This window comes from Musca autumnalis, unplaced genomic scaffold (assembly GCF_047663935.1).
Source record: "Musca autumnalis isolate F117 unplaced genomic scaffold, ASM4766393v1 scaffold_5, whole genome shotgun sequence".
Taxonomy (NCBI): Eukaryota; Metazoa; Arthropoda; class Insecta; order Diptera; family Muscidae; genus Musca; species Musca autumnalis.
The window spans coordinates 9301131-9318968 of NW_027412088.1; the positions used below are offsets into that span (position 1 = coordinate 9301131).

At 38.2% G+C, this 17838-nt stretch overlaps 1 protein-coding gene across 8 annotated transcripts in view; it reads left to right on the top strand.

The window, feature by feature from the left end:
- LOC141387116 (uncharacterized) overlaps positions 1–17838 on the top strand; it is a 275784-nt gene that overhangs the window by 151846 nt on the left and 106100 nt on the right. For all 8 annotated transcript variants that reach the window (XM_073956273.1, XM_073956276.1, XM_073956281.1 and 5 more), the window contains one exon: positions 11433–11574. In XM_073956273.1, the coding sequence (XP_073812374.1) occupies positions 11433–11574 (142 nt within the window). The remainder of the gene's footprint in view (positions 1–11432; positions 11575–17838) is intronic.

The following is a 17838-nucleotide window of genomic DNA, read 5'->3' on the forward strand; positions in this document are numbered from 1 at the left end:
TGGACTGAAGCTGGAGGAAGTGCCCCAAAGAAGGCAAAAACAATTCAATCGGCTGGTAAGGTTATGGCAACGGTTTTTTGGGACTTCAAAAGTATTTTATTGATTGACTATCTGCAGAAGGCTAAAACAATAAATTCAGAGTACTATTGCAACCTTTTGGATCAATTAAATGTACAAATTCGAGAAAAACGTCCTGGCTTACAACACAAAAAAAAATAATTTTTCATCAAGACAACGCACCAGCGCACAAGAGTGTTTCAACAATGGCTAAAATCAACGAATTAAAGTACGAGTTGCTTGACCACCCACCTTATTCTCCTGATTTAGCTCCGAGTGACTTTTACTTGTTCCCAAATCTAAAAAAATTCCTTGCTGGCAAGCGTTTCACCTCAAATGAAGATGCAATTACAGTTGTAAACCTCTATTTTGAAGACCTTGAGGAAAACCCTTTTTATCAAGGGATAGAATTGCTAGAAAAGCGTTGGACTAAGTGTATTGAAGTTTCAGGAGATTATATTGAAAAATAAAAATGCTTTTGAAAAACTAACTGTTCTCTTTCATTGATAGGCTAAGAAGTTTCCGAACCGCCCTCGTAATTAGGCAGCAGGAGCCGATGGCTTACCAGCCGTGCTGTTCAAAACCGGAGGCGACACGCTGATAAGATGTATGCACGTTACTTGCTTATGCTGATGATATAGACATCATGGGACGATCAGTAAAAGAAGTAACTGATACATTTATGAAGGTCGAGGAGAATCTGCTAAAGTGTGTCAGGCGGTAAACGGTGAAAAGACAAAGTTAATGGTGTCGTCGCGCAATGCGTTCATTGAGATTGGACCAACTGTTAAAGATGGTTCCTATAATATTGAGGTAGTAAAAGACTTCGTGATACTACCCGTGCTGATCTATGGTTCCGAAGCCTAGGTACTTGCGCAAGCAGATAAGGCAGTGCTTGGTGTGTTTGAGAGAAAAATTCTTCGAAAGATCTACTGGCCAATCTGCATTGACGGTGAATATTGATGTCGTATGAACCACGAGCTGTATCTGTTATACAACGACATGAGTATAGATAAACGTATCGAAATGCACCGATTGCGTTGGCCAGGCCATATCATAAGAATGAACTATGATGAACTCGCTAAAAAGGCGTTTAAATACGAGCCACACTGGCAGGCCAAGGCTTCGATAGAGCGAACAAGTGGAACAAGTAAAAAAGAATCAGTCGTCTTTGCCGACAGAAATATATCCTCAGGCTGTGTGGACTGAAATACTTTTTTCCCAAAAAAAATTATGTATTTAGGGTTTTTTCGAAATGTTGGGCGTATGAATTGACAAAAGTATGGATAGGATTAAAGCTCCAGAATTAGAGGGAATATCGATAGATATGGTTTTTAATCACACTAGCCTACGAAATACATAATATCGCTGTGAACAGGGCCACTAGGAAAACCTTCGGTAAAAAAGACCAAAGGATCCTCGAACAGACCCTAACCATACAAAACTGTTGAAAATTTGTGTGGGTGGTACCACAAGGATTGGGCAGATAGAGCCCAAATTTCATAAATTAAGTTTCGACAATATTTGGAGATCCTACGTGTGGACCAAATCGGTTGCTACGTCCATTAGATATCGCGCGTACCATTTTAGCGAATATTTTCGAACTTTTGTGGGGGAGGTACCGTAAGAAGTCGACCTATAAGCACCACCTACGAATTTCATATAATATTCGAAGGAATATTACAATATCCAAAGTGTTGGCGAACGCAGTATTCGGTTCGAGCTCTCCAGCCACAACATATGGTGTCATAGGGGGTTTTTAATCCTTTTGGGTTGTTTTCCCAAGAAGTATGAACTTGTCCCCGAAAAAAAACTTTTACTCTCGTAATTGAGGCAGCGAATGCAAGTTGCTCAAACAAAAATCAAAGTGATTCGAGAGCAGGTCTTATAGTGAACTTATCCAAAATTTTGTGTGGGAGGTGCCCGAAGGAGTGAACAAATATAGTCCACATTCGAACCATATAAATGTCTGGTAGATATATTAGGATGTGTACAGTATGGACCAAATCGGTGACTCCCATCAAGGGTTATCGTGCGCACAATTTTTCCGAACATTTTTGAACTTTTGTGGGGGAGGTACCTGAAGGAGTGGGCCGATATGGCTTATCTTCGAACTTAAACCAAGTTTGCACAAAATATTACGAAGGCCATATTTTGGATCGAATCGGCAGATCCGTTCGAGAGTTATCTTGCGCTCCAACCACTACTCACAGTGTCGTAGGGGTTTTTTGTACCTATCAGGCTATTTTCTCAGGAACTATGGACTTGACCCGCAAAAAAAACTTTGACTGTTGTAACTGATGCAGTGAATAAAAGTTGTTACAACAAAAAACAAAGAGATTCGAGAACAGGCCTTAAAATGAACTTTTCCGAAATTTTGTGTGGGAGATACCTGAAGGAGTGCACCCATTGACTTCATATTGGAACCTCTTCTAAGTCTGGTATAAATTTCATTATGTGCAAGGTATAGACCAAATCCTTCAAGAGTTATCGTGCGCACAAATTTTCCGAACATTTCCGAACTTTTGTGGGGGAGGTACCGGAAGGAGTAGACCGACTTAAACTAAGTTTGGACAAAATATTACGAAAGTCAATTTTTTGACCAAATCGGTTGACCCGTTCGAGAGTTATCGTGGGCTCCAGCCAGACAGACAGACGGACGGACATGGCTAAATCAATTCCAAATTATCTGAAACACATTTCGTCCCAACATACTTGGGGTCTAAAACCATTATTTCGATGAGGCATAAATGCTGAGGGTATAAAAACTAAAAACGCCGCAGTCGAAAATATTTTTGAAAAAATCGCGCAATTTTTTACAAAAATACTTTCACAATTTAAGAAGATAAAAAGTTTTTGTAAAAATTATTCAAATACTTTTTGAAAAACGGAAATATTTTTGAAGCAAATCGCGCGATTTTTTACAAAAATTTGTTCACAATTTAAGAAAATAAAAAGTTTTTGTAAAAATATTCAAATACTTTCTGAAAAAGAAAAGCGCCGCAGGCGAAAATATTTAAAAAAAATCGCGCGCTTTTTTACAAAAATATTTTTACAATTGAAGAAGGAAAAAAAGTTTTTGTAAAAATATTCGCGAGTTTTTACAAAAATATTTTCACAATTTAAGAAAATAAAAAGTTTTTGTAAAATTATTCAAAAATATTTTCACAATTTAAGGATATAAAAAGTTTAAAATATTTTTTAAAAAAAATCGCGCGGTTTTTTACAAAAATGTGTTCACAATTTAAGAAGATAAAAAGTGTTTGTACAAATACTTTCTGAAAAACGAAAATATTTTTGAAAAAATAGAGCGAAGAAATATTTTTACAAATTAAAACTTCTCCTAACTGCTACTTACATAAATTCGGGCATAATTTCGTTTTTTAAATAATTTTATGGAATCAGGAGGATTTTGTTGATACTTCGGTATTGGTTGGCACTTATTGCTCAAATGTATAATACCGCTTACATTCTAACTTCTACTCTAAAATTTAAAAAAATTCAAAATTAAGCAAAGAAATAATTTATTAGGTATGAAAAAAAAACTTGTTGGGATTTATGTCCGCGATTTTTTTGGGTGTTATGTTCGCTTTGCTTCACGGACATAACTCCCAACGAATTTTGGGAGTTATGTCCGCAAAGCGCAGCGGGATTATGTCTGGGCACCTCGATTTTCACCGTAGACATATGGTCTAGTGGACTTTTTTGCTCAGTTCAATCCCACGAATCAGAAACGCGAATGGCCCATAAGGTTTTTTCCTTCCACACAAATCGCCCCGGCCTAGTATACATCTTTTTTCTGGGGGATGTCAATACTTCCCAAAATATGGACCCCGAGTGTCACAATATTTAGGGTCATTTCTCCATACACCTCGTGCACAAAAGTGTACCGTTGAACTTCTTTAAAACGAATAATTCTCTGTAACGAATTCACGTGGAAAATACAAATATTTGTCTCTATAACGTAGTATTTCTTCGCCCCAACAGCTACGTTATAGAGAATTGCCATTATGACTAGATTGTTACTGCCTTTGTGGTCACTATTAAAAAGCTAACATTTTATTCTCTAAACTTTCATTGAGAGTTAAACGAAAGTTCGAAAAAAAGTTCCAAGTGGTGCTCTTGCATTATATAAAGGATAATGGACTACATTTGTGTGCACTGTGTTGATCGGATGTGTCAGGGGAATAATTAGACGCAAAATGTATGATACCTACCCTACAATCGCCCTTAAAATTTAAACTGGAATCTTACAAAAATTTTATTTACTTTTAAAATTGGGGATCTTTTCATAGTACAGTTAGGTCATTGTTTTTTTATATATTCATAGGCTGAGGGTATTTAGCTGTCGGCAAAGTCGCCTAACAATTTTTTTTTTACTTGTTACATATTAAATATACCTTCTAACCCCATTTGGTTAATTTAAATTGCATTTACATTTCTTGTGGCATGCCTCATATAAATTTCAACATTTTGTCTCTATTTTAAGTATGGGCGTGTATGCGTTTGTGTGCTTATGTGGCCTCCCTAGAGTCCCAGTTGGAGGGGGGAATGAGGAAGGGTTAGACACAGAGTAAACAGCGGCAGTAATATTCGGTTACAAAACACAATTATTTTGTGTCATTACTTTTGTTTTGTTTTAGTTGACATTTTGTTTCTTTCTGTTCCAATTTTTTCCATTGACCCACTTTCGAAGTTGTTCTAGAATTTCGTTAAAAAAAAAGCATTCACTTTTTTTTGTTTGCATTCAATACAAGGCGACTAACTCTGGTACTACATTATCCACTTTATTCATTGAGGAGGAGTCGGCAGATAACAAGCAGCAGCATTTATGTGTGGAGAGGGGAGATCAGAGGTGTTTCGAGTGTTTGGAAGGAAGGAGGGTGTGTAGCTGATGTGGCAGTGTATAGTAATTTGTTCACATTTTTTCGAGCTGATTGTCATTCAAAGTATTTTCATGGAGAATGGTTAGTTGTTGCAGGTCATTTTGGATTTTTTAATTAACTTTGTTCAAAATTATGTTGCGCAAACTAACCAACTGAGATGTTTTCGGAGGCAACAAACTTTGAAATGGCATTCTGCAATTGGTTAGATAGATAATTAAAACTTTCATCTAAATGGGAGGACAGGTAAATTGAGCATAATTTTATAGCTTGGAAAGTTGTCAATGAAGATAAAAGTGTTGTAATGGACAACTTTGTCTGGTTCGGTAATGTTGAAAATGGACACAAATATTTGACCATGGCCATTGTAATACATCTAAACAAATTTGGTAAATACTCTTTCCATAAACGTGATCCCATTATATTTCAGAAAATTGTATGCGAAATGATTATACTTCATTTTTACTATGGATGAGCTCATGAAACACTTATCTCACACATCATTTAATACGAATTTCAGAAGATTGTTAACCCTCCGGCAAAGTTACCCACATCTTTAGGAATAGTAATTAAATTGAATTAAACAACAGTTCGTTCCATTAACTAAAAGTCACACAACAACAACAACAGCTTTGTTTCAATCTACTCCTAAAGATATTGACAAACCCAAAAACATGAAAACAATCCCGTTAATGTAGTAGCGACGACATGAAACGACAAAAGGCCTTAAGCTCCTTCCAACCATGGCATCGACAATGAATATTTGATGAGGAGGACATCCAGTGTTACGATTGCCATGGCATCACTCATACACACATAAATACACACATTCATAAGTATGTAGTAATAACATCTTATATTTTAATTAGCTGTCACAAAGTGTGTCACATCAAAGGTATCAAATGTATTATCAACAACAGCAACAACAACAACAGCAACATGTCAATTGTTTAAACAGTCAAATAATCAACAAGCTGTCTCAGCAGAAGACATACAAACAGACGGACAGACTGTCAGACAGGCAGAGTAGTCTTCTGAGAATTTCCCGATAATTTCTTAATTTTCTTGTAAACTTAATATCGATATGTGCGTGTGTGTGTGTGTATGGATAAGTGTGCGCTAGTCGTGTGAATGTTAAAATAATGAGTTCCCAATATGAGTTCATTGAGTAATTGGATGAATTATTCATACTCTTGATTTAATGATCTCCAATGCCTCCCTATGCGTGGCAAATATGTATGTTTGTATTCAGACATTAGCTCTTGTCAATTTTATTGCTTGAATAAATTTTATTAAAGCAAATCATCAAATTTGGATAAGAATAAATTCTTTTATGAATTACATATCAATTTGTGTAAGAAAAAGTCATAAACATGAATGAGCATGTGTATGAATATGAGATCATAAAATTGACACATCAAAACAATCTCAGTTAGGCTTCTAATTTAATACATCGCACATTTGGAATTTTGATGTGGAATGCCTGAAAGTTAATAGAATTGTTTGGATAATTTACAACAAATTTCGGGTAATTTTTTATTAGGCTTAAAAAAATAGAATAATAATTTTCTATGACACAAAATATTTTTTAATAAAAAGGTAATGGTTTTAGACCACATACCTGTTAAGTCTGTTTCAATCGTACATTAAGTTCTAGGTTCCTGCTTCACAATAGTTCAAAATTTTCGCATAAGTGCAGTTCTAGAATCGTTTTGAAACTTCTACCGAAGGAAATCCTTCTGGTTCTGATTACAATTATATATTTTTTCCGCGGGCAAGTCTAAACCTCCTGATATAAATATATAACCAACAAGTAAGAAAGTATAAGTCAGCTTTGCTGACGGAGATATACCCTCAACCTCTGACCAAATATAATAATAATGTCGTACGAGTATATAAAATATATTGATTTTCTTTCACGAGTTTGTTCCAAAATACGTGCAGTCAGCAGATACCGTAATGTGTTGCATCCATTGACATATACCAACGATTTGTGATAAACAAACTTCATATAGAACTCGAAATACTAAATTAAGTTCATCTAAGTTTGGAAGAAATTTTTGAAAAAGTTTGAGAGTTGTCGTGAACGCTATCCATTTCAGTATGTGCCCTCAGGGTGTTTTGGATCCATTGATTCATTATCGCAGGAAAAATGGACTTACACCGGAAAAAATTGTAAGGTTACAATAGGGACCGTGAAAGCAACCTTCTGTAAAAAATTTAAATAAATCCGAGACGAACCCTAATACTGCACTTTTCCAAAATTTGGTGTCGGAGGTACCCGAAGAACGGAACCGATATAGTCCATATTCCAACCCGATACATCACTGGATGATTTAATACGATCTGCAAAGTCTGCACCAATCAGAAACTCCATGCAAGAATTATCTTGCGGATTTGTCATTTCGGTTGGTGCTGTCTGGGTTTCTTGGAGCTTTTAGGCCAATATCTCAACAAGTATGGACTTGCGCACCGTCGTAAAGGGGGCCGCGAGGACAACCTACTGAAGAAGATTTCAAAACGATCCGCGAGCAGCTCTTAAACTTCACTTTATCCGAAGAAGTGGACCGATATAGTCCATATTCGAACTCGATATATATCTGGAAGGATTAATACGATTTGCAAAGTTTGAACCAAATCGATTGCTCCCTTCACACCATAAACTAAGTTTGGACAAAATATTACGATATCCAAAATTTAGTTCGAATCGATTTATCCGTTCGAGAGTTATCGTGCGCACTAGCCAGCCAGGCAGACGGACGGACGTGGCTAAATCAACTCCAAATTGTCTGCAACGAATTTCGTCCAAACATACTTGGGGTCTAAAACCGTTATTTTGATGAGGCACATTTCTGGTCGTATTAAAGTGTATAAACCCTTTCTAGCCTAAAGGCTAAGGGTATAAAAGGGCTGGTGGCTATGAAACTAACATTTAGTATGGGAATCCCTACCTCTCCAGATATGGCCCAATCTGTAGCTCAAAAACGAATAAATCGATCAGCATATATTTTTTGTTCTTGGTCATTAATATCCTTATAATCTTGTCCTTAAACGACACGGAATTAAACAAGTATCAGTCGGCTTTGCCTCAGCCTATGTGAATTGAAACTTTCATCTACGGAAAGATCGAATGTATTTAGAATCATTTCAGAATTTTGCGGGCCTTTTTGGACATTTGAACTTGCCGACAAAAATGTGGATTAGGATAAAAGTTCAAAAGTGTTGCGGAGGAGGTACTTGAAGTAGGTGGATCGTATTTTGGGAGTCATATCTTTTCGATAGATATCGCGCCCACTAGTCATTTCAGTGGGTCATCGTATAACGTTTAGACCAGTATGCCAGCAAGCACAACGAACAGCATCGGTATACATTTCCAAAGGATCTTCGAGCAGACCCTAAACTGTACTTAGACACAAATGTTGAAATTTTGTGGGGGAGGTACCCTAAGAAGAGGACCGATATGGGCCATTTTATATGTTAAACTAAATATGGACGAAATATTGGGAGCTCCAACATTTGGACCAAATTGGTTGCCCCGTTCAAGATATATCGTACATAACATTTTAGTGGCATTTTTTAAATATTGGGGAAAGTACCGGAAGTTGTTGCTCATCTTCGAATTGAAACAAGTTTGGACAAGGTATGACGAATGCCATATTTTGGACCAAATCGGTTGATCTGTTCAAGGGTTATGGCGTTATAGGGGTTTTTTACACATTCCGGACTGTTTTCTCAAGAAGTATGAATTTGCCCTGAAAAAACTTTTACCGTCGTAATTCAGGCAGCGAATACAAGTTGCTTCAACAAAAATCAAAGTGATTCGAGAACAGGTCTTAAAGTTAACTTATACGAAATTTTGTGTGGAGAAATAAAGTCAATATTCTAACCTGTAAGTAAGGACCAAATCGGTCACTCCATTCAAGAGTTATTGTGCGCACAATTTTTCCGAACATTTTGAACTTTGGATTTTTTAAAAATATATTTTTTTCCAACAAACGCGGATTTTTTAAAAATATTTTTTCCAACAAACGTGGATTTTTTAAAAATATTTTTTCCAACAAACGTGGATTTTTTAAAAATATTTTTTACAACAAACGCGGATTTTTTAAAAATATTTTTTCCAACAAACGTGGATTTTTTAAAAATATTTTTTCCAACAAACGTGGATTTTTTAAAAATATTTTTTCCAACAAACGTGGGTTTTTTAAAAATATTTTTCCAACAAACGTGGATTCTTTAAAAATATTTTTTCCAACAAACGTGGATTTTTTAAAAATATTTTTTCCAACAAACGTGGGTTTTTTAAAAATATTTTTCCAACAAACGTGGATTCTTTAAAAATATTTTTTCCAACAAACGTGGATGTTTTAAAAATATTTTTTCCAACAAACGTGGATGTTTTAAAAATATTTTTTCCAACAAAAGTGGATTTTTTAAAAAATATTTTTTCCAACAAAAGTGGATTTTTAAAAAATTTTTTTCCAACAAACGTGGATGTTTTAAAAATATTTTTTCCAACAAAAGTGGATTTTTAAAAAATATTTTTTCCAACAAACCTGGATTTTTTAAAAATATTTTTTCCAACAAACCTGGATTTTTTAAAAATATTTTTTCCAACAAACCTGGATTTTTTAAAAATATTTTTTCCAACAAACGTGGATTCCAACAAGTTTGGGCAAAATATTACTATAGTCAAATTTTGAACCTATTCTGCAGATCCGTTCAAGAGTTCTCTAGCGCTCCAACAACTACAGACGGTGTCACAGGGGTTTTTTGTACCTTTCAGGCTATTTTCTCAGGAAGTATGGAGTTGCCCTTGATGAAACTTGTACAACCGTGTAGGGGCTGACTACAAGTTGTTACAACAAAAATCAAAGCGATACGAGAGCAGTAGTGGGATTCTCTAACGCATTTTTTGGTTACCGACAAAACTCTTTAAAATTAAAATGCGAAGAATTTTGGTAATTAACGATCATTATTCGGTATGTTAGCGACCAATAAAAAGTAGTCGCAAAGTTCTAGCGATAGCAACAGTGATGTCAACTTTTATTTGAAGTTTTCATTCATAATTTTGTGTTTTAATTTAACCGATTTCTGTCGGTAATCAAAAAATGCCCTAGAGAATCCCTAAACTGAACTTTTCCGAAATTGTTTGTGGGAGGTACCCGAAGGAGTGCACCGATTGGGTCCATATTGAAACCTCATGTAAGTCTGGAAGAAATATCACGGTGTACAAGGTATGGACCAAATCGGTTAGTCCCTTCAACAGTTATCGTGTACACAAATTTTTCGAATATTTTTGAAACTTTGTGGGCGGGGGGTACCGGAAGGGGTCTAAACCATTATTTCGATGAGGCACATTTTGCTCGTTAGCATAAATGCTGGGAGTCTAAAAATTCGAAAAGTCTTTAAAAACCACCAAAAGGTAATTGACCCGAATTAGTATTTTAAGAAATTACTTCTAATGAGAAATCCTACCTATGCACCAAAATTAAGCTCTGTAGGAAAGTTTGCCATCTGTCCGAAATCGAAGAATTTTATTATCTTACAAACTTCTGACAATATTGAAGACTGACTGAACTGATGTAGAATCTGATGATGTACAGTTCAGTGTTTCACTTGTTGCCCATTTCATACAGAAGGACGTGTTCCAACATTTCCAGTAAGCCGTCTTCGTACTATTTCAATCGGAGAATTATAAAGAGCTTATAGCTTAATAGAGCTTATAAAAAATCACAAATTTTCACTAAAATTTTACATTTAAAATTTCGCCCAAAAAAATTAAGCCAAAAACGTCAATAGCCATTTTCCAGACTTAATTAATTCCGCATTTATACGTACGAACTTTATTTGTAATGTTATGCACCTATTTGTCCAAAAACATCTCTTGATTATTGAAATTGCATCCAAACCTACAAACAAAAAACATGTCATTGGACAACAAATTCCGAAAACATGGATGCAATTCTGTAAATTCATACGTTTGAATTGCATGCATTGTTGGGGGAGTCAAATTTCAATCTACTGATTGCCTTACAACAAAAACAATAAAACGGTCACTTGAACAAATGACCAATTTTAGAATGCACACTGCCACCATCCAACTAAAAACCCCCATTTATACACTCCAGCTGCCAGTTTCAAAATGGTCAATACGCTTTTGTTTCCGTTCTATTTTCCGTGGCTAGAATTTCAATTCGAACTGAATTGAGGCGGTTTTTGTGTGCATACGGTTCGTTGGATACCTGTATATTCGGTTAAGGGGGGTCGGTCTTTCTTTTTGTGTTTCCTGGGTAGTCGTTATGCCATTCATGACAATGTCCATGGCGTTGATGTTATTCATGGCAGTGTTAGGATTTACTCCTGACATAGGTTTGTTGATGTTTTGTTGTTGTTTCTGTTTTTTGTTTATTTACTTTCCCTCTGTTTTTTCGTTGTATTGTTATTGTTTGCTTTTATAACATTTCCGTTTTGTTTCTATTCTATTTTTAGGTACAATACCTGCTACACCGGAAAATATAACGGTCACCTTTCTAACACCGACAACGGTGCGGGTCTCATGGCAGACAATGATCGATTTGAATGCACATCCCGTAGAAAAATACATTGTTACGTATAAGCCCACAGATGATAGGTATGTACAACTGCATTAGTAGTTGACCACGTGCTGCCGCCTCCTTTAGACCACCCAGCCATACCCTTATTATCCCATCCCCTCCCATCAAGGCACAACACTTGCTTCCATCACAGAAAAAATAAAAAACCGATAACACCAAAAGGTATCCAACACATACAGCCAACCACTAACCTATCCTCCCCCCTATCCCTGCTATCGTCCTTAATATTCCCACATAACAATACAGATAAGCACCAACAAACGACCGACCCACTATTACAAAATAACAAACTTAAAATCGTATTGGGATTTTGTAATAGAAATGGAAAAGTTAACAAATCGGAAAAACGGAGCAATACTCGGTGCTCTGAACAAACAAACAAGCTTTGAACGATAAACTCCATTAAAATTGATAAGGGCTAATCATGGTGGTTAACCCACACCAGCACCATCATCATCGTCATCGTCATCATCATCACAATTTGTTGTGTGATAGTCATTGTCGTTAACGAACTTCTAGTCACCGGAGTAAAGCGAAAAGAGTTAACATCTGTGGATAGTTGAATGTGGAATACCAAACGAAGCATTGAAGCAATTGATAGAAATCACTTTGAATATTTTATTGCCCATATCAGTAGTTGTTGTTCCTGGTGTCTATTTTATAAAATAAATGTTAAGCAATATCGAATGAAAGGAAAAGGGAAGAGTCGTCAGTGTGTATAAAGAGTTTATATGTGTAAAGTTGTTAAAGAGTTATTTAAAGATGTGTTCTAGAAGTTGATTTGTCGTGAAGACAAAAAATCCATGCATCGCATCTAAGCTTTCCGAATTTTTCGAAAGTCTACTCATTCATTTTCATTTTTGAGGTTTTAACATGAACAATTAAAAAAGTATCAGCCAGCTTTGCCGACAAATATATACCCAATCCCACGGCAGCGGGTTCTTTGTACTGGATTGACCCGGAACTACACAACATCATTGTTCCGGCCAGCGGCTGCCACCTCAGTGTACATATGTTTGTATTTGCTTCGTTTTTCTATGTTGGGAGCAGCATATCCCGGAATGCTTGCTCCGAATCCTTTTGGTCCGGGACGGAGGAAAACTCAGGACCAATATATTTGTGCTCGGTTTGTCACCTCCGCATCTTCACCCACATCCAGCCTTCGGTGAGATGCAATAGATGTCAGGAGTGGGTGCATCTAAGGGGTTGCTCTGGACTTGTCCACGTGAGGGACTACGACAAGACTATGTTGCTGTATGCTGGGTGAATACAGTCCCCAGTGAGTCGTCATCGGATTACAAAACTCACTCGTCGTCTGATTATGAGACTCCCCCTCCGAGGTAAGATCGAGGAAATAGTAGATTTCATAAGTCGGAGGAATATCAAGGTCGCAGCGGTGCAAGAAACCAAGCTCAACAACAACTGTAGCTTACAACATTGTGATGGTTACAATGTGCTAAGGAAAGACCGCACCAGAAGTGGAGTTGGTGGATTAGCTTTTCTATTGCACCAGTCTGTCCAATACAGACCTATCTCGCTTGAGCCTGTCTCTAATGACCCGTACATGGAATGTATGGGGGTAGCAGTCTGGTGTGGAACTGCCGAGATAGAGTTGCTGAACATATGCATCCCGCCGAGAAATAGCTGTATTTCAGATCACGTGCCTAACATTAGCCCGCTTTTAGAAGGTCATAATCGTCTGGTCCTGGGGGACTTTAATGCGCATCATGAGATATGGCATTCGGCCCTCGGAAACGACCAGAGAGGTGCAGCGCTGGCTGAGCAGATTGACAGCTCTACGTTTTGCACGGTCAATGACGGAATTAGAGGAGAGTGTCACAGCTCGCCAGACATAACCATCGTGTCACCTGGTCTGACAAATGACGTTACCTGGCAACCCGTCATTTCCCTTGGATCAGACCATCTCCCCATAATTGTCTCCATTAGCAGACCACCCGATTTCATTACCTCTGAACGCCGCAAATTCATCAATCATAAGAAAGCTGATTGGCCGGGTTTCAGAGAGTTCACCAATCACCGCTTCAGAGAACTGCCCAATCCTTCTGATGTTCGGGTAACGGAAAGGACGTTCCGAGACATCGTCACTGCTGCACCGCTCGCCATACCCTGCTGGTCGAATAACCGAAGTAAGACCAAACTTCCCAGCAGTGGCGACGGGATTAGCAAATGAGCATGATGAGCTTCGCCGAACCAACCACAATGACCCCATAGTCAGGGAGCTGACACTGGAAGTTAACAGGCGAGCATAAGCGGAACAAGTGGTCAAATCATCTGAAGAGTTGCAACATTGGAGCCGGTATAGGTGAATTGTGGGCAACGGTTAAGTCACTCTCGAACCCTGGAAGAAGGGAAGATGGGACCTCAGTCACGTTTGGCGACGTTACGTTGCCTGACCCGAAGAGGTGCGCAAGTTATTTCAATCGACAGTTTGTCGAGCACCCCGAGAGTGACAGGGCGAAGAGAAGAGTATTACGTCGCATCAGATCTCTTCCTGCCGAGGAGGAACCACCACAGTTTACAATGGATGATGTTGCCAATGCCATCAGGAGCGCTAAACCATCCAAAGCGTTGGGCCCTGATGGAATCTCCATGGTAATGCTGAATGAGCCGGGAGTGGAGTATCTCACTAAAGTTCTCAACTTGTCGCTATCCACCCTCATTGTTCCCGAAGTCTGGAAAATGGGCAGGGTGGTGCCATTACGGAAGCTCGGCAAGGATGCCAGCAAAAGTGAATCGTACAGGCCGATTTCCCTTTTGTCGCCCGTAGCAAAGACCCTTGAGGTCTTAGTCCTCCCCAGTATCAGAAATAGCTATCAAGTTGCCGATCATCAGCATGGATTCCGTAAGCAGCACAGCACGACAACTGCGCTGCACGCCATTATAACATATATTTGTCAAGGACTCAACCAGAGACGGCCGTGCGATAGAACAGTGATGGTGGCGCTTGACTTATCAAAAGCCTTTGATACAGTCAGGCACTCCACGCTGTTTAAGGCATTGAGCAGACAACCCTCCGGCCAAGCTTGAAACGTTGGATTGTCGCCAGTCCTATGTGGAATTCAGGAACAAGAAGTCCAAACCCCGTAGAGTAAAACAGGGAGATCCCCAAGGTGGGTGATATCTCCGGAACTGCTTAACCTCTACCTCTCATGTATTCCGCCCCCTCCAGACGGCATCGAGATCGTAACGTATGCGGATGATTGCACGATCCTGGCGTCGGGTACCTATCCTGATGACATCTGTGAGAGACTGAACAACTATTTAACCGATCTTATCACCTTTTTCCATTCGAGGAATATGCAGATTTCCGCCACAAAATCAACAGCCACTCTGTTCACCACATGGACAGCACAGTTTGGAAGAGAATTGAATGTCGTGGTCGACGGCAGCAGAATTCCGACCACAAACTGCCCCAAAATTTTATGGGTCACATTCGACACAAATTTCCGCCACAAAATCAACAGCCACTCTGTTCACCACATGGACAGTGCAGTTTGGAAGAGAATTGAATGTCGTGGTCGACGGCAGCAGAATTGAGACTACAAACTGCCCCAAAATTTTAGGGGTCACATTCGACACAAATTTTACGTCGGGCTCGCACGCCACAACTATCTGCGACAAACTGAAAAGTAGGTCCTCAAGTCCCTAGCCGGCAGCACTTGGGGTGCAGATAAAGAAACCTTGTTGAACACATATAACGCGATAGGTCGGTTTGTGGTAACCTATGCGGCGCCAGTTTGGTCCCCGAATTTATGTGATACGATTTGGAAAAGATTCAAACATGCCAGAATGCTGCCCTGGGAACAGCAACAGGGTGCCTCCTCAAATCTTCAGTGGACCATCAGCATGAGGAGGCAAAGATTCTTCCAGTAAAGGCAACACAATCGTTGCAGTACCTGCTTAGATGTTACCGTGTGCGCCATCCCAATCACCACCTTATGGGTAGGCCCGACACATTCAGGCAGATCAGGAAGGATATCCATGCTCTAAAGGGAGAGGTCCAACGATACAGGAGAGAACCCCTAGATCAACAAGCATATCAAACAGGTTTAAATAGAATTCACACGGATGCAGTTCCCAAGGTCTTAAGCAAATATAGTGTGAATAAAGTCCCCGAAATACATCGTCAGCTGCCACGACAAACTAGAGTAGTTTTGGCCCAACTACGCCCGGGATATTGTAGTCGCCTAAATTCTTCTTGGGCGGAAATCGACCGCGCCGTGCAAGACATCTGCCCAGTATGTGGCATGGACCCGCACGACACGAAACACCTTTTCAACTGCCCAGCCAAACATACTCATCTAACTCCAGTAGATCTGTGGTTACATCCCATCGAAGGAGCCACTTTCCTGGAACTGGAGATATACCCAGAGCAAGATTGAACAGAAGAACGAACATACAAACATAATAACAAACACTGTTACAACAACAATAACAACGAATTATTTTGCTATTATTCTTCTCATTAAGAAGAAAAAATTGTTAGGCCGATCTATTACAACCCCGAAGCAGCCAAGACTTAACTAAGAATAATAAATGAGGAATCTCACCAATAAATTATTGTTATCAAATGTTCATCCCGAAACATATAAATGCCAACCAACTAATTGTTTTTGTGATAACGTTTCTCATTTCTAGGATATTTGTAATAATCCCATTGCAATTAAATCGTTTTACATGTTCTTATGTTTATTCGCGTTTTTTTTTCTTGTAATCCAAATGTTAGAATTACTCCATGTAATCTTCAATTCATTTAAATCGAAACTAATGTTGCAGATAAGGATTACTTGTGGAAACATTAAATATTCATCTGCGTAAATATTTGGCGCCATTTTATTTTATCAAAGAAGAAAAAACAAACAGAAAAGTACCACAAAAGCCAACACCGTGTACCATTAATCACGGCCACGACACTTCCTTGATTTTAATGATGACATATGGTTGGTCACCCCAACGACATCGAGTGCGTGGCATTGTCTTAAATTTGTGGGAAATACAGCAGAAGACTTGCCTTGAAGTGTTTCTAAGTAGGGGATATAGTTTACAAGAAAATGCTAAGGATAGTTTTGTCCACATCTTTCCATCTTTTACTCTTACACTCTCTCTCTCTCTCACACGTTCTTTGCCTCATTTTTCTCTTTAATATTAAATAAATCAAATAAACGAGTTGACATTTATGGGTGTAACCATAAACACATGTTTGTCATGCCCCACCACTACCTGCTTGGTGTCCACAAACTATCTTTAAGTGGATCCTTTTCTCCACTTTAATTTCGAGTGACATATCTTCTTTGGTGTCCTTTGCTTTTACTAATATTACTAGCTAATTCATTTGTGACCATGTTTGGGGACAAATCTTTAATACGTGTTGGGATATTCTAACCCAGAAAGGGAAGCTAATCCCAGTGAAAGGACTTTTTCACGTGTTTTAAAAGACAAAAGGGACATAAAAATATAAACGAAAGTACAAGGAAAAACTTTGAATGACACAAATGGAAAAGGAAAACATTAATCATTTATTCATTTAAGTGAATACTATAACAACAACAATGACAAAAGGAGAAGCGAAAGAAAAACAAAAACTTAACACAAAACTAAACTAAACCACTAAAGTGACTTTAGTGGCTGAATAGAAAAACAAACCAAATTGTAATGCGAATGGGGGGCCACGTTTATTTCGTTAGGGGGTTATCCGTGTAATAAAAAAGCTGACAAACGTATGTTTGTTGGATTCTATAACCTAAATAGGTAGACATAAGAGCAACAACACACAAACACTCATAATAATGTATTAACCCATACAGACAAACGGACAGACAGACAAACATACATACATATGGGTTAAAACAGTGCTGTCCTTTGCGCCGCGTACATCTGTCCACCACCACGATTCATTCATTCGATGGACTTATTTGAGCCAGTAAATCGATAAACGCCGATAGCAAAATAAGCTGAATGACTACGACGTCGATGATGATGAACACCACATCATTGATTATTAAAAGCCAACCTAAATTCGATACCCGAAGCCCCAACAATAAATAAATGATACAGCAACTTTATATCCTTTGCCAATAAAATAATTCCCTTGCAATAAACAAATAAAAGTTTATCGGCAATATTTGTGTTTTTTTTTTCTTTCTGTTCGGTACATAAATATTAGTAATCATTTGTTGTTGTATTTTATTTGCTAATATCCAAAAAGAGAATGACCTCAATCTTAAATCTAAGTCGGGATAATCGTTTATGTGCTTTTTCCT